The following is a 14,386-nucleotide window of genomic DNA, read 5'->3' on the forward strand; positions in this document are numbered from 1 at the left end:
AAATGTCGATTCCACTTCGAAAAATAATAAAAATGAAAAATAAAAAATGATTTGTTACTTTCGAATAAATGAAAATGTAATATTACGAAAAAGTATTCAAACTTGGGAATAAAATCCCCAATTCAGAAAACTTAACTCAAAAATAAAAAGTGTTAAATTCTTCAACATAGATTCATAATTTGGAATCGAAGGTATAACATCAAAAATCAAAAGAAGAGGTGAGGTATTGGAGATGTTACTCGATTAAGATCTATGCCAGACACAAGAAGAACTAGCGGGAGTTGTTGGGAGTAACACAACAAGCAATTTCACATCACATTTCACACAATTTCACATCAATAAAAAGAAGGCAATAGGGTCGCATATGACTTGAAGCCGAGAGACATTGAAAGGCGTTTTTTCACCTGCGAACAACTGCTTCAGCGACAGAAAAGAAAAGGTTTCCTGCGCCGGATCGTGACTGCCTAAGCCAACCATCAACATCAACCGCAGAATATTAATAATTAAATATTTGTAGAAAAAAAAGTTCGACTAAGGTTTAAATTTGAAATGAGAATAAAATGATTTAAACTCGAAAAAATAGAAAATAATAAACTAAAAATGAAAAATCAAAACATTCTGAAATCACCAATAAAAAGTTTTAAATCAAAAAGTTCAAAATTGAAATATATAATATCAAATAAATTTAAGGATCTCGATTTAGAACACAAAAAAGTGAAAATAATTAGTATCAAATCAAAATTTGGGAAAGAATAGAAAAAGAACTATGGAAAACGTAAATAGAATTGAAAATTTATGTGAATAATGTGTGAACTTATAAACCAAAAATAAGAAATCAAAACATTCTTAAATCGCCGATCGAAAATCAGGAATCTAAAATCCAAACATTAAATTTAATATCTATTGCACAATAAATCGAAAATCAAAAGTTTCTGATAATAAGAAAATATTTCAATGTAAAAAATCAAAATTTGATTCGAACATCAAAACCTACCTACTATTAAAGACATACTCAAAAATTCTTCAACTTGAAACTTGTTCAATCCTCACTTTATTATTCTATATAGGACCAAATTCGCCGAAAAACGGTTTATATCCGACCCCTCCATAAGATGACAGCTACCCAAAATTTGAATTTTCATCATCATGTGACAAATTTTGATTGCGACTATTTTTTTTAATAACGATTTATTCAAAATAAAGGGTGTGTCACATCAAATTGCATCACGGAAAAAACGCTGTAGAAATTCGCCCAGTAGACCGATCCTTTTGAAAATTTTAGACAGTGAAATAAAAACTATTAAACAACTTTTGGCATTTTCTTTTTATTCATACTTCGAGCCCAAGCCCGTTTGCTCGCACCTTCCTCTTTGCCTCGTCCACAAGGTTCTGTACAACGTCAGGTTGTAGTTTTTTTTGAACAGAAATCCATTTTCTCTTGAAGTCCGCCTCCGATTTGACAACTTTTGGGTTCTTCCGGAGGGCCTGCGTCATAATCGCCCAATATTTCTCTAGCCTTCTGAACCTTGTATGTACGCAGGCCCTCCCGCTGCTTGGTCCGCTGGACGAATGAACTTGACAAATTCAGCTTATTTGCGACATCTCGGACCGAACTTCTCGGATCACGTCTAAACTGCTTAACTACGCGCTTGTGATCTTTTTCACTGACGGAGCATCCATTTTGCCGTTCTTCACCTGCCGGTCGATGGTTAGGTTCTCGAAGTATCGTTTTAGTACTCTGCTGACCGTGGATTGGACGATTCCCAGCATCTTACCGATGTCCCGATGTGACAACTCCGGATTCTCGAAATGAGTGCACAGGATTAATTCACGACGCTCTTTTTCGTTCGACGACATTTTTCCAAATTTACGAAAAATTGGCAGTGAAGCATGGCCAACGTGATCTATACACTCTTATCTGATTATAAGCGAAAGCAGAAGATATAATTCCTAAAAATTAAATATCTACAGCGTTTTTTCCGTGATGCAATTTGATGTGACACACCCTTTAATTGACTTTTTTTGAAAAGTTATATGGCTCATTTAATCCTAAGACTAACCATTCTGTAGATATAACAAATTATATACTTACACTAGCTGATACGGAGAACTTTGTCCCGCCCAAATGGACGTTTTGTTATTATGAGAACGTTTGTGGGTTCAATTCCAGAACTATTCTATTGGATGTTTGATGGGTTAAGTCTTAATCTCAATATCTTGATGACCGCGAATGTAACAGAATGCTATGCCCTTTTTGTTGGCATAAATGTTTGAAAGCTTTATTGGTAGTAAATAAAATGAGACAGATACTTATTCTATTTAATAAGTGAAAATCCATATCTTTTTCAATTGTAGCATAACGACGTTTTTATTATTCAAAAGGTGAAAAAAGGTGACTACGGCCGTCGAAATGTGTTAACAATAAACTCTCAGTCAAAGACTGTTGACTGCTCGCTGGCTAGAACAATACTGGAATAGAAAAAGTAGCAATACTAGTCCTACACTATAGAAACTCAAAACGCTGTTAAAAACAATTGTAACGATGGGGAGGCGATCTGGCGTAGTGGTAACATCCATACCTCTCACGCAGAGATCACGAGTTCAATTCTCACTCCCGACATTCTTCCAAAAATGGAAGTAAAAGTGACGAACCAGCCGAAATGTGCTGAAAATCACTATAATAGAGAAAAAAAAAAAATTGTAACGATTGTGAGAGAGCAGAATCGGTTGTGTGATTATTAGCACGTCACTTGTTTGGACTGTTGTATTCTGTCGCTAGGAACATAATCCACCAGGACAACGAGGAAGCAAGTATGGAAAAATTCATTCACTCATTTCTCCACACCTGATTATGAATCAAACTTGTATCTGCTTGGAATAATCATGGCGAAGAGAATGCAGCAAACAATCGTGATATTGCACGATGATTTTTTTTTTCACTATCCGACCATCTACAATCGGAACTGAGAGTGAACGTAACAAAACAAAGAATGGAAAACAACATTCGATGCATGAATGCTCCTTTGGAAGGATCGCTCGAAACAAAATAACGATTGATTCAAAATAGGCTCAATCTGCGTTCATGTATTATTTTATTTTCCCTTCTACTCTCTTCCTTGTTAGCATTCAAGCCTTGTATCTCCATCAGCATTATATATCAGCCATTCCATGCCAAAACGATATAGCGGTTTTCAGATTTTCGTGGAAGTTTGGTTCTTTATCACAAAATATCAGACCCGTATTTTTTTAATTTTTTCATAAGGGTGTCCATTTCAATTTAGGGTGGTCCGAAAAATCTAATTTTTCCCCTTTTTTAGAAAAATGACTTTTTTCAAAAATTCATATCTTTTGAACTACTAAATCGATTCGGATGATTGACATATCAAATTAAAGCCAGCTAGCCGGTCTTTTTTGAAAAATATGCTACAGATGCAAAAATAATGAATTGTATCTTCGTATGATTATTGATTATATTAGGTTTTATAGTTTTCATGGTCTCGGGATCAAGGGCGCTGTATTTTTTTATATTTTTTCTTAAAAGCTGAGGAAATTTCACATAATATATTCAGAAATCAGAGATGTGTTCTTTTTCGTTTTTGAATTATGATTTCTCAAAGCTAATCGATAGTAAAATAAATCAGTTTCCTCCTTTTTTCCAAAAATGACGTTTTCAAAAAATCATAACTTTTGAACTACTGAACCGATTCAGATAATCGACATATTAAATTAAATTCAATGAGCTAGTTCTCTTTGAAAAAATATTACGTTTGTAGAAAAATGAAATTCTTTTCACACAGAGGAATATCGAACGAGGACTAAAAACATGTTAATTTAAAAAAATCATAACTCCAAAACGAAAAAGAATATATCTCTGATTTTTGGATGTTTTGTAAAAAATATTAAAAAATATAGCGCCCTTGGTTCCGAAACCATGTAAACTATAAAAAAAACAGGTTCAATCAATAATCACGAACACAAATCCATTTTTTTTTGCAAGTGTCATTGCAGCACCCCTTTACAAATAGATTTAATGAGATAATCTAACCAGAATATAGGGAAGAATCCAATAAGGATTCTCAAATAAGAATGTCAGAATCTGAAACGTCTAAAACTGAAACGTGCATTTTATCAAATATTTTACATAAAATAATAACTAGGAATTTCCTATGGAATGCAGTATATAATATTCCTATATTACGTACTGTTTTCTTCAACGTATTTCAATAGACAACGGAAATTGTCTCAAAAGAAATAAAATAGAATGGAAATTGACTAATAACGGAACAAATAGATCATTGTATATGATTTCAATCGTTTATTTTATCTGAGCATCAATTCAGGTAATACATTATAAATATATAGTAATGTTTTAGGTAACTAAGCTAAAGATTTATATTAGCTTGCAATCCGATGTCATTGCTCAACATTTCAGCAACTTTAGGAAGTAGATCTGAGTTGAGTTTCAACACAAGCAAATTTTCCACTGAATTTTCACTTAATCGCGTTCGATGGTCTGTGAGGATTAGTTTTAGGTCACTAAAAGCCCTCTCAACAGATACCTGAGTAGAAGGGGCTGCTAAAACTACCATCGCTAAACGGTACAGTATCGGTGAAGTTATTTTCTGCGATTCCCAATACTTAAGTAAATCGAATTGAGCATTTGGATCAGCATGTATTGTGGACTGAATTATTGGTACTTGCTCCCGTATTTCCAGTTCTTTGATTTGAGAAAGTACTGATTCGTCGATAGAGTGTGATAGTCCCATCGGAATATTCTCTTCTTCAAAAAATGACGAGATATATATATCCAAATCGTCCTGCGGCTCCAGCTAGTGAGTCTGCTCTGTTCTTATACCTTCGATGTCATTGAGTCGATGATGCAAGTTGAGGAGAAATGTCTGTGAAATTAGGAAGCTAATACATTTTAACTTTTTTCTTATCAAATAATCGTTATTCATCAAATGACGAAAACAATTGTTACCTCAACTTTCGCTTTGTCCTCCGTAGATATACGCTTTGCACCCAAAAAATTATATCTAGGGTCTAAGTACATGCATGCTTTGAACTGCAATGTACTAACCAGTTTTTGAGCTCGTGTTTTGAAAGCCTCTAACAATTGTACGGCGAGCTCGTTGGCTTTTAATTTATCCAGGTTTGCTTGGCACTGTAGCCAATACGTGTAAAATTCAGACAATGCACAATGTACTTTTTGCAGTTTAAGCGTAAGTATGACGGCAGGTTCAAAGGCTTCACAAAACTTCTCGATGAATGGCCTGTGTTGAGTAAGATCTACAAAATGAAAATGGTATACAAAATGAAAATATTTGGAAATAATACGATTTCACCTGTTTCGGGAAAACTTGTCTTCAACAAATTGAAAAATTGCCGTTGTTTAAGTAGGGATGCCACCATTAGATACTTTCCATTCCATCTTGTATCATTGGCGATAGGAGGTAGATGAGCATCGTGAGTTTTGAAACATTTATGATATTTACGGTTTCGCAGCTTTACAACTATGCCTTGGATCTTCGCGATACGTTCTTTGTATGGACGTATGACATCCCACACAGCCAATTGAGCCGTGTGCGCCGCACATCGCGTACTATCAAGTATTCCCTCGAATTCATAGTCGTCGTTTTCTTCGCCTGGTGCAACAAATCGTGTCTCTTCTCGGTTTTTATCAAAAAAATCGTTTGCAGGTAATGCACTATTGGATGGAGTACAAAACTGATACTTAGATACAGCTTCGTTGTCGTCGTCGTCATCCGTGTCATTACAAGTATCATCAGCATGCTCGAAAATGCCACAAGCTTCTTCATTAGCAAGGAGCAAATTAATTGGTGGGCAGTTAGTTAAATTAGGTTTCTCTAACATTTTCTTCAACAATCCAACTGTCGCCACCATATTGCTACCATTATCGTGGGCGACAGAATAAATTTGGTTCAATTTAACACCATATTGGTTGAGCACATACTCTAATGTTTCTGTTAGATTTTCCTTCGTCTGTCGACAATGCATTTCCTTTAGGGCTGAAAAAAATTAATTGCAGAGAAAAATAAGTTGAAATAGTTGAGAAAAAATGCTTTCAAAATTTGATGAAGTGTCTACAGACGGTTTAAACTCACCAAGATTTCGAAATAACATTTCGCCATTGTGATAGTACTGCGCATTAATACCAAATATTTGGCGATTTTTACGTGAAGCGCTGTCAATTTTGAGGCTTATTAATTTTGTTTCCATTTCTTTCTTAACATAAATACGCATCAGAATAGCAGCTTTATCAACCAAGTCTGAGATTGTCTTCCTGTTAATGTGAAGACCTGCAGCTACGTACTGTGACTCAAGAAGAGTTTTGTATGAACCTTTTTCAAAAAAAATTATATGACATATGACTTTCAGTTAACAGTTGCATGGTTCCCAATATCAGTTTGCCTTTGTCTGTTTCCACTAATAGATTTTTAGGTTTTTTGTTGACTGTCGATGAATCAGAATCAACAGCTTCAAACGATAGCAACCCCAACCTATCATAAACACTTGGATGTTTGTTTTTAATATGCCGCTTGAAGTTCCCATAATTCAACACTTTTGGCTCATAAATGCATTTGTTATCGGCAATGCAAATGAATCTACCTTCCCGCACACCAATAACTTGGGTTAATACTGTCTTTTGCGTTGGCTTAGATCGTTTCATAGTATAAACAAAAACATTTCATTACAATAGTGAACAGGAAACAACTCGATTTCAATTACCTGCCTGTATTTTACTGCCGCGATCGATGCTCCGATGGTTGCTATTTGAGTGAAAAACAAACGATTTTGCATGTACGATAATTGAATGTAAACTGTATCACAGAGACACTGGCTGGCTCAAGCAAAAATTTCCAATCTGATTCTCTCACCATCTAACGTCACTCCGAGAGGCAAATGAGAGAATGCAAAATTCCCTGAGAATAGATGAGCGGAATCGAGACAGTATTTTTCCGTTGAATTCGTGAATGAGCTTTGCGAAGATGATAGGTTATTATTTTCTGTCTCAAATAAAGTGAGGCATAAACGGAGAATAGAAGGGTGAGTTTTATCTGTGAGTGAGTGTTGTTGAACGAATTTCGATGCGATTTCGCCCATACCTGCGAGGAAGTAATCATGACGGTGATTCTCAAAAAAAAATTAACTCCGCCTGCGAATGACGGAGAATCCAAAGCCCCTTAGGAGGATGGTTGTAAAAGCTGTTATCCATGGCAATTATGCAAAGAAAGAAATGTTTACTGCAAAGAAAGAAATGTTTACTTTCAGTAGTTCGTTGTTGTCTAATTAGTGTCTGATAAAAACCTAAGATAAGATCAGACAATAGGGGGTCTTTTACGGACCAAATTTCTGTCAGTCGTTCTGATTTCTGATTGGTCGATTTCGATAAATTTTGTAAACAAAGTCGATTTTTCCAGTGTTGCCAATAAAAATAAATTACGTTGGGTTTGTATTGAATTTAGAAAAAAAATGAATTTAATTGATATTACGATACTTAGTTTAGAGGAAATGTGAAGGAATTGTATACACGTTTTACCTAATTATTTTGTTACTATATTTTGATTGAATTGAAAAATTTATATATATATATATATATATATATATATATATATATATATATATACATCCATTTCATGTCAAACCGATATAGTGCTCCTCAGATATCCATGAAAAGTGGTAGTTTCTTTCTTTATTGCAAAATATTAGACCCGTATTTTTTATTTTTTCGTTAGGGTGACCTTTTCTTATTTTAGGGTGGTCCGAAAAATCATTTTTTTCAACTTTTTCCTAAAAGTGTCTTTTTTAAAAATTCATAACTTTTGAATCACTGAACCGATTTAGATGATCGATATATCAAATTGAAGCCAATTAATCTTTTTTGGAAAAATATTAGGCTTGCCAAGAAATCGAATTTTGTTTTCGTAACTATTGATTATAGTTGTTTTTTGTTATTTTTATGTTTTTATATTTTATGTTTTTTCTTGAAAGCTGAGGATTTATTACATAACATATCTCGATATCAGATAGGCTTTTTTGTGTTTTTGAGTGACTTTTCAAAGTTAACCGGTCGTCCGTAAAATCATTTTTCCACTCTTATCCAAAAATAATTTTTTGCAAAAATTTATTACATTTGAACTACTGAACTGATTGAGATGATCGACATATTAAATTGAAGCCAATAAGCCAATCTTTTTTGAAAAAATATCACACTTACCGGAAAGATAGGATTCTAGTCGCATAGGTCTAGTCTAGTCACATAAGAATATTGAACGAAGACTTAAAACATGTTAAATTTACAAAATAATGACTCTAAAACGAAAAAAACACCTCTCTAGAACCCTCTTTCCAAGTTCAATACTTTTTTCAATATTTTTTCTATTAAAAATCTACCTCATTGGCTTCAATTAGATTTATTGATCATCTGAATCGGTTCAGAGGTTCAAAAGTTATGATTTTTTGAAAAAGTCATTTTTGGGAAAAAGTGGAAAAAATGAGTTTTCGGACAACACTAAAATGGAAATGGACATAAGTTTAGTTTAATAATAATCTATTTGGTTTCTGATACTAATATATTTTATTTCTACCATGCCATGCTCCTGCTATCAAATTTTCGTTTCCTTGTTTTTTTATTTTCTCCGCTTTTTAAACGAAAAGATATAAATTTTTTTATAATGTCATTCCTTGTTTTTTCACAATGGAATAAAGTGGATGGCAAAACATACATTTCTCCTGCCATTTTCTTCGGCAAATCAGCTTCGTTAGGTTCCAAATGCGATTTCATATTTCGGAATAGAATTTCCATTGCTAAGAAGAAATTAAAAGTCTCATCATTCACTATGCAGATGGGAGAGTTAGAAGCTGTAGCTCGCAAATATGAAAAAAGAGACGGTTATACAATCTAGGTTGTGTTTTGCTGACTACCAATCTCTTGTTACACTGCTGACATGTTCTTTCCCGCTGAATAATTTTTTTGATGATGAAACCAGCTATATAGAACAACGAATTTTGTTCTGTTCTGTCGAGAAAAGTTTTCGCTTCATCGACGGTGTACTCATAGTCGAATTCAATATTCATATCATCCACATTATCACTAGAATTAGATGAAGCTGAAATTCGATATGATGTCGATGCTGCTTCATTGTCCATCAATTTCTGGGCTGAACATTCTTCACGCCGCTTTGATAGAAAATCTATCAATCCAATAAGATGTTGTTGTGTATCGGCTGTATACGAAGCATTCGGTACTACGGTCATGTATTGCGAAAGAGTCACAATTTTCAAGTTATTGCTGAATTGCAATGGAGTTGGGCGTCGTTGCTTTGCACGAATCAATGAGAAAAGACTCTCCAGACAATCTTGGACGAACCGCGATGTAAATATTTGTGGGTGTCCTTCATGCAAAAGCCGATCTGTCAACCTCACAATTGCATTCGTGCAAACGATTACACTTGTTTGCCATGGTTTCCAATGTCCGTGTCCTACTTGGAGATCATACATTAACCGCACCATGGTCTTCAGATGAGCGATATCCTCGTCATATTTCATAGGATCATTCAAACAAAATACTTTTTCTTCTGCCCTATTATTGATAAGCTCGAACCATCGAGCAAAGTCTTCTATGAAGCATGCGGTAGTAAGAAGCTCCGGTAATTCTCGTATTTCCGCATGAAACTTCAATGCTGCAGCCACCGTCCTGTTGCAATATTTTGTTGCGTTGCATACTTTCATTTTATCTATTGAAGATGTTCTGTTGTCAAAGCACACATCCGAGGCCGTTAGTCTGTGACAAAGCCGCAACGTGTTGTTTATTTCGGAGTTCACGATTGTGGTTAAATGGTCTCGATGAACAATATTGGATGTTAGCTTTTTTTCACGAACATACCAATCCGGAACTTTCAGGTAGACATTGTTCAACCAGCCATGTACTGTATTTTTAAATACGTGTACGGGATCGGGTATGATCTCTAGCATTCTGTTCTCAGCGTTTGGATGAGGTATCGCAGCATTTAATGTCTCATTTTTGCGACGAATATCGATCCCCAAATCCTTCCACATGCGCTGGTTTTCGGACCCGGAATCTGTTGTTATAAAATGGACACGCAAACTGATTCCCTCTGCTCTTGAAACTGCAGACAATACAGCATTCTTCAAAAACTCTTTTTGTATAGAGTTGCCGGTGTACTCGAAAGCAACCACCTGTTTCCAGCGCGCTGCGATTCCAACTAGCATGAATACCAAAGCTTTACAGGCTAAAGTTTGGGACATAGGAAGCGTTGTTGTTCCAACAAACTGCTTCGTATTTTGGCAAAACTCATTTGCCTCGTCTATGCTCATTTCGTCTAGAACCAATCCGCAGTCCTTTTCTTCAACCGACATTGTGGAGACTTTATGTTGTAGCAGCTCGAATATATCTTCAAGAATACCTACAAAATATCATTTCATATATTAACATGCGATGAGACATATGATTATAATTACATACCAGGACTGAAACGAACTCCTTCAATTTGGCGTAGTAGAGTCCTCGTGGATGGGAACGGGAAGCCTTTTTGAATAAGCTTGTCGTATCCACCTTGACATGCAAACCGAATTTGTAAATTTTCCGTAATCGTTTCATTGGACCAACGTTTCACTTTTTTAACCTCTCCTGTTAATAGCTTAATTTGATCTTCTCTGAAAAGCTTCTTCAAGGGTTGTTTTCCACGAATTCTCGAGGTCAGATATCCGCATTTTTTCTTCCATTGTTTTACAATTCTATTAACGGTTACATCAATATAAAATATTAGAAAATAACATATTTTTTGACACACTACCTTTTCAGCTTGGAAATTTGATGTTTCAAACGAAATATTTCTTCCTGTAGTTGTTTATCTCCTTCATATACGTCAACCAAATCATAATTGTTCTCAATACTTTGTATCTCTTCCCATTCCTCATTCGCGGATGCAGCTAAGGTCGGAATTTTCGTAACTCCATTTTCATTGTATTTCCCATCAACAAAATGAGCCTGTATATATACTAGTATTAGGATATGTTTTAGAATTAGTTTTTAATACTTACGCTACATATTCTTGTGCTTGATTTGATTTCAAAGAATGGAACTTCTAATTCACTGTTCACGCAAAATCGAATCCATTCTTTCCGAATATTTTTGTCTTGAGGGAACCGATAAAATTTATACTCAGGATGAGTATCCGTCCTTCGCTCACAATTTAAGGCTTTACACTTCATTTTTATTTTTGAATTACGTTTTGTATGAATAAAATGGCTTCCTAACGTTGTTTTGGTTGTATTCCTGCTCATATAATAAGATAGAATGTTTTGGTTCAGGCAATGAGAATCTGCATAACGCTGTAACGGTTGTCAGATTAGATTTATTTGCTAAAAAAAAATCCCAAATTTGTTTTGGAAACGATTATATTATAGATATGGGTATTTAAAAGACTTATTTTATCCTTTTAAAGCATATTTTTGAGATTGTCTATTTGAAAATATGCAATAATCATTGAATTCGCACCAACCAAATGTTACGATTCATTAAAATAGAAATTTGAAAAATCCGATATTTTATAATATTTGGCAGCTCTGGCATCTTCATGTCATGGCTTCGTTTTTGGACGACGAAGAAGAGTAAGAAGCCAGTTGTCTGGTCTTGTCTTAGATAAAAACAGAGCAAAACCCCACAACGGATGATTGATTTTGCGATGTTAGTAATAGTAGGCTTCGGGCACAGAAAAATGTATTTGCTGTCATAAATAATACAAAACAAAAACATATAAGAACAGAAAATGACCAGTTTATCTATGGATGAATTCATTCCGAACAATCCGAGCTGGGTTGACGAGGTACTTGGACGGGATGAGCCCGCAAACTTTGAATACCTGCATAAGAAGTGGAGAGATTCATATCTGGAGGAACTGGAAAAAAATTAAACCTTTTTTTTGTTGTGTACAATCGAGTGCGAAATTTAAAAAATGTGCAACTACGAAATCAGTTGATGCTGGAAATCCAGCGAGTCGTCGCAGACGAAGAGCCACCGGAAACCGTGTTTGGCCTCTTGGATACAATTCAATACAAATACAAAATCAGACAGTGTGAGGTTGGTAGCGGTGGTATGTTTGATTGGGTTGATAACACTGAAACACTTTTCTCTCTTGTAATAGTTGATTGAAGTACAACGGCGCATACTGAATTTTATTAAGAATCTCCGTCGATGTGGGTCCATCGAAGAAAAACCTCCGACATACCGACGGAAGAGAACCGACCATGACCTGTTCGAGCGCGTTCCGGACATTCTGATGAATAAAGCGAGAGATTGTATCATGAAAAAAAATGAGAGATCCCTGGAGCAGGAAGTCGAAGAACTCGAGAGAAAATTGTACACTTTCAACAAACGTTGTGTTCGGGAACTTAATGAGATACTGGAAGAGTCAGCACAGAAAATGACTTTCATGTATGAAGATGGCGATATCGAGTTCGAAGAACTTCAAGAACAAGTAGCCAAAAAAATGGCTGCGATTAACGTACAACAAAAAGAATATAACGATTTGCTTAAAGTGCACGAGCAGAAAGCGAGGAAAGTTAGAATGAGCACCGTCCGGTTACAACGTGTCATTAGGGAGTATGATCTATATGTTGGCGAAGTGGCGCATGAGTGCGAAGAAGAGGAAGCCATAGCGGAGCAATACAGGGAATGGAAGCGAACCGTTTATGAGCCCCGGAAGGAACGTTTCACGCAGTTGAGATTTAGCAGACAGATGGTTGAGGACGAATTGATTGAAAAACAAGTTGAGGAGTTCAGATACCTGCACGCTGTCAGGGTGTTTCAGAGGGCCTGGCGGAAGATTCTTGAGAAGCAAAAGCTCAAGAAAAAGAAAAAGAAAGGAAAGGGTAGATCGGGCAAAAAGGGTGGAAAAGGGAAAAAGTAGTGTGGAATGTAATGGACCTATTTTTAATGATGATGAATAAAATACATGGAGGTTTAAAAATGCCATTTTGTGACTCGAACTTTGATTGAAAATTCCTTCAAATCCTTCACAAAAGCTCAAACTATTCTGTAGATTTCAGAACTTCATACCAGAAGATTTGTAATAAAAAGAAAACTTTTCATCAATTTCAGATCTTCAAAATATTTTTTTAACCTTTAAATCTTTAAATCGTCAAATCTTTGAATCTCGAAAGTTTTCACTTCTTCAATCTTTCAACCTCAAATCCTTAAATCTTTGAAACCTTGAAATTTCAAAACTTGAAACATTGAATCATCAAATATACCTTTCTTAATTTCTAATGCCACATTACTTTAAATATACCTTTTTGAATTTCTATATCCACATTACGTCAAGAGTCTTAGGCTCTCCAAAAGTTATATAAACAGTCACCACAATCGCAACCGCAAAAATATCTCAAAACACTATTTTTTTTTCAGGTGTCGGGCTAGAAGAGGCCCTAGCTGTTTATAACATTTTTAGAAAGCATGCATTGATGAAATAAAAACATTAAGTTATAGTGTTTAGAAAAAAATATTGGGTCACTTTTTCTCGTCAAAAATCATAAAAATATTTTGTTTTATTTTTAAATTTTCGTCTAAAAGTATTTGGGACGCAGTTTTACACGTTCATTGAAACTTCTTTCAGTTGAGGAAAGGTACACATATACGAGGTTTGAGCCTAATCAGAGAAAATTTCTGTATATAAAAATTCTATCTGTATGTCCGATGAAGATTCGAAAACAACTGAACCGATGCTCGTGAAAATGGTTACATAAGGACTCGCGAATACGATTAGCATCACTATCAGTTTTGCTCTACTCTATTTTTTTTTCATATTTTCTAATTTTGAACATTGTTGGCATTCTTGGCATTCTGTTTTTTCTCTAATTTTTTAATTCTTTCTTATTTTCAAATTTTTCGATTTTTTGATTTTCTGTTATTTCATAATTATCAGATTTTAATTATTAAATAGATTTTTAGATTTTCAAATTTTTTCATTTTTAAAATTTTCTGATTCTCATAATCTCAGGTATTTTTTCAGATTTTTTGATTTCCTGAGCTTTTATTTTCATTTCTCGTTTTTTATATTTTCATAATTTGCCTTTTTTATATTTGTTATTTATCATTTTCTGAGCTCCTTATTTTTGGCTTCTGGCTCTATCTTATTTTCCAGATTTTTGGTTATCCATAAGATCTAATTCTTTTTCATATTTTAAATTTTTATCATTCAAATTTCCGTATCTAAAACATGTTGAAATTCTGTTTCTCTGATTTTTAGATTTTATTATGTTATTTTGTGATTTTTTGTTAATTTCGGATTTGTCCTTATTACCTTTATACGAGGGTCACTATTTATATTTCGGGAATAGGAAC

The 14,386-nt window shown here is 34.6% G+C and overlaps 2 protein-coding genes across 9 annotated transcripts in view; both read left to right on the plus strand.

Annotated features, from left to right (window-relative positions):
* Window positions 1–14,386, plus strand: part of LOC129767057 (protein gone early) — a 262,177-nt gene that overhangs the window by 159,740 nt on the left and 88,051 nt on the right. The gene's annotated exons all lie outside the window — the stretch shown is intronic.
* LOC129767119 (dynein regulatory complex protein 10-like) lies at window positions 11,555–12,981 on the plus strand. Its single transcript, XM_055767741.1, has 2 exons — window positions 11,555–12,124; window positions 12,189–12,981. Exons 1-2 carry the CDS (start codon window positions 12,023–12,025, stop codon window positions 12,951–12,953), a joined length of 867 nt encoding a protein of 288 aa, XP_055623716.1. The 5' UTR covers window positions 11,555–12,022; the 3' UTR covers window positions 12,954–12,981.

Source organism: Toxorhynchites rutilus, chromosome 1 (genome assembly GCF_029784135.1).
Source record: "Toxorhynchites rutilus septentrionalis strain SRP chromosome 1, ASM2978413v1, whole genome shotgun sequence".
Lineage (NCBI taxonomy): Eukaryota > Metazoa > Arthropoda > Insecta > Diptera > Culicidae > Toxorhynchites > Toxorhynchites rutilus.